This window comes from Terrapene carolina, unplaced genomic scaffold (genome assembly GCF_002925995.2).
Source record: "Terrapene carolina triunguis isolate 2854851 unplaced genomic scaffold, T_m_triunguis-2.0 Scaffold34534, whole genome shotgun sequence".
In the NCBI taxonomy this organism is placed as follows: domain Eukaryota; kingdom Metazoa; phylum Chordata; order Testudines; family Emydidae; genus Terrapene; species Terrapene triunguis.
Genome location: NW_020698885.1, coordinates 2,112 through 9,377, shown reverse-complemented (window position 1 = coordinate 9,377; position 7,266 = coordinate 2,112). Strand labels below are relative to the sequence as shown.

At 54.4% G+C, this 7,266-nt stretch overlaps 1 protein-coding gene across 1 annotated transcript; it reads left to right on the top strand.

Annotated features, from left to right (window-relative positions):
- Window positions 1-4,619: 4,619 nt before the first annotated feature.
- On the top strand, window positions 4,620-6,319 carry LOC112121884 (interferon-inducible GTPase 5-like). Its single transcript, XM_029914300.1, has one exon. It carries the CDS (start codon window positions 4,646-4,648, stop codon window positions 5,969-5,971), a length of 1,326 nt encoding a protein of 441 aa, XP_029770160.1. The 5' UTR covers window positions 4,620-4,645; the 3' UTR covers window positions 5,972-6,319.
- Window positions 6,320-7,266: the final 947 nt, after the last annotated feature.

The following is a 7,266-nucleotide window of genomic DNA, read 5'->3' as shown; positions in this document are numbered from 1 at the left end:
GCTGGACACACCTGGTGGATTTCCAAATTTCCGCTTTATACTTCCACCTTTGACCTGATCTGTTTCAAACAAAACAAAAACAAACACACAAAGAAATTTACAATAACCGAAGTGTATATTTTTTCACTATCTTTGCTGTCGGGAAAAAAAGATTCACCCTCAGGTAACAGCCAGAGCTCTGTGCCTGTTGATTATAGACAACGCAGTGAAGAGGGGATTGAGGGAAAAGGGTAAGAAATGAAGAATGTCAGACACTAAGCAATTCCTTAGCCAAGTGGGATGAAAAGAATTCCAGTCCCCTCTGCTTGTAGAAGCAAAAAGGACAATGTGGGACTCACACACACTGATCTAAACCCCTTAAATCAATTGAAAAGTGTCTGGGTGGAGCTCACAGAAATTAGACTTGTTTCAATAGATTCCGTGGTACTTTCAGTTTCCGTATTACTTCATCGCAGACTTACAGGAAGAAAGAGAAAGAGAGACGGCTGAAAAACAAAAGGATTACCCTATTTCTTTAACTTCCCCGAGATTGTCCCAATAATGGAAGCACTCAGGGGTGGAAGGTAAGAGATTTTCTGCTCCAGGGTGGGTTGGTGAAACTGATTCTCGGTGTCCTTTTAGCAGCTTCTTTGTGTCTGTAAGTTGAAGGCACAAATGATTGAAAATGGTTGCTATGAAGCCCTCACTGAAAATAGCTTTTAGATACTCCGTGTTTACCATTCCACACTCAACTCCACCCTGATAACCCAGCCAAAGACCACTCCAGGGGCTTTTCGTTAGAGCTGGGCAAAACTGTTTGGCCAAAACATTGTTTTGTGTGTGTGGAAAAAATGCAGGTTTGGTGACACTGAAATGTTTTGTGAATTTCAGTTGCTTTTGCCAAATTATTCGTTTGGGGGGGGGGGGAAGCCTAATTGCAGGAAAAAACAGACATGACATTTTGTAAATGAAAAGTTTCAAAGTGGCTTTTTGTTTCCACAATGATTAAAAAAATGGCAGAACGCAAAGGAAACGTTTCCTTTGTCCCAAAACAAAACAAAAATTTAACTTGTTGATTAGCTGACAATTTTTAAAAGTTCTGTTTTCCACTCAACCCCAAATGCTTTTTATTCCCCTGAGTTTTCAAAATTACCAACAAACTGCGAAATCCATTCTTTCCCAGCTCTAGATGCATAGAGTCATAGGACTGGCAGAGAGCTCAAGAGGTTTTCTAGTCCAGTCCCCGGCACTCATGACAGGACAAAGTATTATTTAGACCCGAGGCCCCAGGTTGGGGGAGGGAGGGGGTCATGCGGGTCAAGTGTCCCCCGAGCAGCTGGCCTGGGTGGGGAGCGGACCAGAGCCGGAGAGATGGGGCAGGGCCAGAGCCTCTTCCCTCTGCTGGGACACTGCCTGCTGCCCGCCCCCTCCCCAGGCGTGTCACTAAAATTTGTTGTTTATGTAGCTTTGTTTGCAAAATCCTAAAGGGGCCTATTCAAGGTGCTGCGTGCGCCTGCCATAAGTTACAAAACCAGAAATAAAATGAACCAGGTCACTAACCCAGGGCTATTTTCTGGGAGGGCCTGTGTGTTCCAGAGCGAACAGCCGCCCGTCCTGTCTTCAGCCCACTTCCTTTGCTAGCAGAGCTCAAATGCAAGGCCGGATTAACTTTTTCTGGGCCCGGCGCCAAACATATTTGTGGGGCAAGATGCAAGGGGGCGGGATGGTCAGTCTCCAGAGTGAAGGGCGGGCTGGGGGCAATGAGGCACAGCGTGTGGGGAGCAGCCCCGCTCTGCGCAGTCCAACAGGAGGGCACTGTTTACAAACCTGCAGCTGCCAGACGCACACTGGCCTGCCCAGCCCTGTGCTGCCAGCATGTCCCTTCCCCTTGAGGGCGGGCCCACACCACACCGCACCCTGGCCCAGTGCCCCACCCTTATGCCCAGCGCCCCCTCACCCAGAGACCTCCACCACAGATCTCTATGCCCAGCCCCGACCCCTCCCAGAAACCTCCCCCACTGGGCCTCCCACCACAACTACACAACACCCCGAACACCACACTGCTCGCCCAGCGCCCCCCGCCCATAGACTGCCCCACTGCCCGCCACCTTCCTCACAGTCCCGCCATCACAGCTGCACAGCGCCCCGTAGTCCTGAGGGGATTCTGCACCCAAAAATTAAAATTTCTGCGCACAATTCTGGAAATTGTATTTGTCAATAAGTAAATGTGGAGGCTCCAACGTGGCAGTGTGGAGCACAGGCCACTGGCTGCATGGAGGTGGGAGAATACCCTGCAGCCTCCCCCACCCCTCTGGGACAGGGACTTGGCAGTGAGGCTGCACCCGACCCTGACACAGCACAAGGGCCAGGCCTGCCACAGAAACACCCTGGGGCCCTGCCCCTTTTGTGCCAGGCTCCCCAGGTGTGGGCAGGGAGGCTCAGCCCGGCAGCAGGATCCGAGTGCAGAGGGACTAGGTGTGGGGGGATCCAGGTGGGGGTAGGAGAGTTCTCTGGGGGCAGTCTGGGTGCAGGTGGCTCAGTGGGGGATCTGGATGCACAGGGAGGTGCCAGGTGCAGAGGCAATGGGAGTCTGTAGGGGATCCAGGTGAAGGTGTTTGGGGCTCAGTGGGGAAGGTGTCTGGGGGGGGCTCATCGGGGTGGTACAGAGGCAGGGGAGGTGGGGCTTGTCAGGGTGAGGGTTTGATGGGCCTGCTTAACAGGTGAGCCCCAGCTTCTGCCAAGGGGATGCCACATGCTGGGCTCCAGCTTCCCCCCCTGCCCCCATGTCCCCCATCCCTTTCTCTTCCCCATCCCATGCCCCTTCCCCACTGCCCCATCTCCTCCCCACCCCACCCCACCCCCTTCATCCCCACTGCCTCTTTCCCCAGCCCCCGCTTCCCCCACCCCCTTCTCCTCCCCACCCCACCCCCTTCCTTCCCCACTGCCTCTTTCCCCCTAGCCCCAGCCTGTCCCTGCCCTTCCCCCCCATAGGCACTCACTGTTGTACAGAAAACAGGAGGCTCCCAGCACACAGAAGGGGAGTGCAACCAGTACTAGGACCCAGAAAGTGGCATCTTCTGAGCAGCCCCTTCTTTTTTCAGCCTGGCAGCTCCGTGCTTGCAGAAAGGGGGGGAGGCTCCGTGTGCCCCCCATGCCTCACCCCTGTTTGGGGGCACTGCCCCCCAAACTAAGCCCATGGGCTTTCTCAGTTGCAGGGGATCTGTTTTCATTCCCCCAGGAGTACCCTCCCCAGAACTCCCACTGCCCCCCACAGACCCTCCAGAGACCCACTGCCCCGCGCCCTTCCTGCCCCCCAGCCACACTCACCGGGAGGCCGGCTGGAAGTGCCTATGTTCATGCATGGGCTGATCCCGCAGCACTGCTGGGGCCGGGCAAGGATCCCTCTGGCCCCTCGGAAGTGGCACAACCAGCCAGGACAGAGCGGGAGCTTGGCCTGCCCCCCTCTGGACCCACATGCCTGGAGGGGCCCAGCAGGGCCGTCCCTAGACATTGTGGTGCCCTATGCAGCCCCCCCATGGTGGGGGATTGGCCCCAGGCCTACGTGGGGCGGGAGAGGGGCTGTGCCCAAGGTCTGTGGGGGCCAGAAGCCAGCTTGGGGGAAACTGCCTCCCAGCACAAGCCGGTGGGTGCTCGCGCCCCCTCACCCCCAGCCCTGCCCCGACTCCACCCTTTCCCTGCCCCTGCCCTACCCCCATTCCAACCCCTTCCCCAAAGTCTCCGCCACAACTCCACCCCCTCCCTGCCCCTATTAGACTCCTTCCCCAAATCCCCGCCCTGGCCCCGCCTCTTCCCCAAGCTTGCCGAGTTCCCCCTTCTCCCCCCTCCCTCCCAGCTGGGCGAAACAGCTGTTTCAAGGTGCAAGTGCTGGGACCTAGGGGGGAAAAGCAGGCACATGGCGTGCTCAGGGGAAGAGGCGGAGGCGGAGGTGAGCTGGGCGGGGAGCTGCCGGTGGGTGCAGAGCACCCACCAATTTTTCCCCGTGGGTGCTCCAGCCCCAGAGCACCCACAGAGTTGGCGCCTATGACTCAGTGGGTACGTCTACACTGCAATAAAACATCTGCAGCTGGCCCACATCCCCCGAGGGACCCAGAGCCCAGGATCCTGCCCAAGCCCCGAGGTCTACACTGTAATTTTATTGCTCCTCATCCCAAGCCCCCGGAGCCCGAGTCAGCTGACACGGGCCACCCACGGGTGTTTTACTGCAGTGTAGACGAACCCAGTGTGTCTATTTCCCCATTCTGCTTGTCCAACGGGCAGACAAACCAACAGAGAAATGCCATCAAGTTGCATGTAGGACCTCACTTTGCTTGGCCAAAATATAATAGTCCTAATAATACAATAATTAAGGGGCAGCTCCCCAGCTGGGGTCAATGGGCCGTAGCTCCATTGGAGTCAATGGGGCCAGATCCCAGCTGGGGTCAATGGGCCGTAGTTCCACTGGGGAGATTGGGGACAGATTCCCCGCTGGGATAAAACAGCCGTAGCTCCAGGATCTGGTCCTAGGTCTTGAGGACGTATGGTAGATATAACGGCAGGGTCATATGGGAGATTCATTCCATTTATTTTTAATAACTGAAATATTTGTTCTCCTTTTCAAAGGCAGGCAGCTCAGGTCGATTGAGCAGCTCCCAGGAAGGCTCAGTAAATGTCCATTGACCCAGTAGTGGTTGGGAAAAAATCTCCCACTATGAGCGAAGGCGAATTCAAAGCTGCTGTCCAAGAAGGAAACCTTAAAGAAGCAGCTTCGATAGCGCAGCAGATGATGAAGTCACCCGGATTATTCGAAATTGCCGTCGTCGGAGAGTCGGGCTCTGGAAAGTCTTCGTTTGTCAATGCCTTCCTGGGCTTAGCTGATGATGATATAGGCGCCGCTGAGGTCGGGATGGTGGAAACAACAGCGTGGTCAACCCTATATTCACATCCTGAATACCCTAATGTTTTCTTATGGGATCTTCCAGGAATTGGAAGGCCAAATTTTCAGTCAATTGAACACAAGATGACTGATACATACTTGTCAGGATATGATTTTTTCCTTATTGTCACTGCTACACGCTTCAAAGATATCCATGCCAACCTGGCACGGAAGATCCAGGAGAACGCAAAGAAGTTTTATTTTGTGCGCTCCAAAGTGGACCAAGACTTGGGGGCTGAAAAGAGAAAAATAAACTATAGTGAGGCGAGAACCCTGCAGCAGATCAGAGAGGACTGCCAAGCCCATCTACAAAGAGCAGGAGTGAATGACCCTCAGGTTTTTCTCCTCTCCAGCTGGGAATCTGACAAGCATGATTTTCCCCTCCTGAAGGAAACTCTGGATAAAGAACTCCGCCATGTTATGTTGCAAAACCTGCTGGATACCTCATGCAGGACCCTGCAAGAGAAGAAAACAGACATGCAGAAGACCACACGGAAATCAGCTACCTTGTCGGGCGGTCCTCGTGCTATTCCTCTTCCGGGTCTCTCTCTTGTTGCCGACACAGCTGTCTTGGTGGACTGCATGAGAAATTACTGCAAGGATTTTGGCCTGAATTCTGACTCCCTCTCTGCACTCGCTGAGCAGGTTGGGAAGCGGGAGGAAGATCTGAAGGCCATGATAAGGTCTCCACTGGCCACAGAAATAACAACTGACCTTGTACTGAAGCTGCTGGCAAAGTGTGCAGGTGAGGGAGTGACGTATTTGACTTACTTTGCCTGGAGTATGCCAGTGGTCGGGTCACTGTTTTCTGCACAGGTTTCTTTTGGCACAACAGTGTTTATGCTGGATAACTTTATAAGCGACCTTGCTGAAGATACCCAAAGAGTCCTGGCAAAGGCTTTGGAGGGAGAAGAGAAAGAGTCAAAACAACATCACCAAGAAATCATTTTGCCTGTAATGCATGGAAAAAAAACAACCAATCCAATCTCAGCTGGAGGCAGGTGTGACACTGGCAGACCAGATGCCAGCTCATGCCAAGACTCTAGGCCTCAGCCCTGACAAATTCATATCTGGAAACCAGTCTGTGTGTGAGGATTGTTAATATAGCTGTTAAGCATACAAAAATGTGTTCAGACGTTAGGAAATACTTGTGAGTTGCTGCCTGCGTGAATCTCACTTTTAATGTCTGTATCCCCTGCTATATACAAGGTAATACTTGAGGGCTCTGAAACTAGAAACCCAGTCAGGAAAGAAACCGCATCAGGGGTGAAATACGGTTTGCCCCGGGAGGGGTCATCTCCTGCCCATCAGGAAGGCCTATTGAATCCAAATGGGCCATTGTGGGACATCACAGACCAGTGATTCTCAACCAGGGCTACTGTGGCGAGCCTGGGACCGCAGCGCCCCTTTGTGGCAGGGGTGGGGTGGGGTGTCAGCGCCTCACCACTCTCCAGTCCTCACGTCCGCCTCCCTGCGGGCGGGCGGCTACGGCCTCCTTCCCCCCATCGGCTCTGTTGAGTGGGGTAGCGCGGCCTAGCGGCCAGAGTCCATACAACCCCTCCTTACGAGTGGGGGAGCGCGGCCTAGCGGCCAGAGTCCATACAATCCCTCTTACAAGTGGGGTAGCGCGGCCTCACGGCCAGAGTCTCTAGGATCCCTCATGGTTCGGGGGTGAGGGGGTAGGGGGACTCGGGCCCGCCCTCTCCACTGAGCCCTGACCCAGGTAGTGGCAAGCTCTCCTTGCCACTCGCTCGGTGGGGATCCGCCCGCAACACGCTGAGCGTTAATAAAGCTCTAACGCCGTTTGTCTCTAGAGTTCCCCTGGGTCACTTCCTACCGTGAGGACCAGTTCATCTGCGGCGGGGGGTCCTCCGGTCTGTTCCTCCCCGTGACGTCCTCCGTCGGGGTCTCAGGTAGTGCCTCGGCTTGGCTGACTCCTGGATCCTGGCGCGCAGGCTCTCCCTCTTCAGGAGCTAGCGGCGTGCATCCTTCTCCTCCAGCGGTCAGCCCCGACTGAGCTGGTCTGCAGGCTTTTATACCTGTTCTCCAGTTGGAGCATGCCCAGCAGAGCTTTCTGGCCGTGGCTTCCTCTGCTAGGAAGGAAGGGTTAACTCCTGCGGTACCAGTGTGGGGCCGCTCTGCCCCGTCACAGGTACCCAGAGGTCTTCCAGGGGGTATATCAACTCATTTAGACATTTTCTAGTTTTACAACAGGCTACATAAAAGCGAAGTCAGTGCAAACTAAAATGTCATACAATGACTTGTTTATACTGCTCAATAGACTATCCTGAATTAATGCAAAGTCTTCTGTGAGTGACGAGGTTCGGAAACACAGATGCTCAATCCCAAAACAC

Bases quoted from the DNA above. Each gene is read 5' to 3' on its own strand.
- LOC112121884 (XM_029914300.1), top strand. From the start codon at position 4,646: ATGTCCATTGACCCAGTAGTGGTTGGGAAAAAATCTCCCACTATGAGC.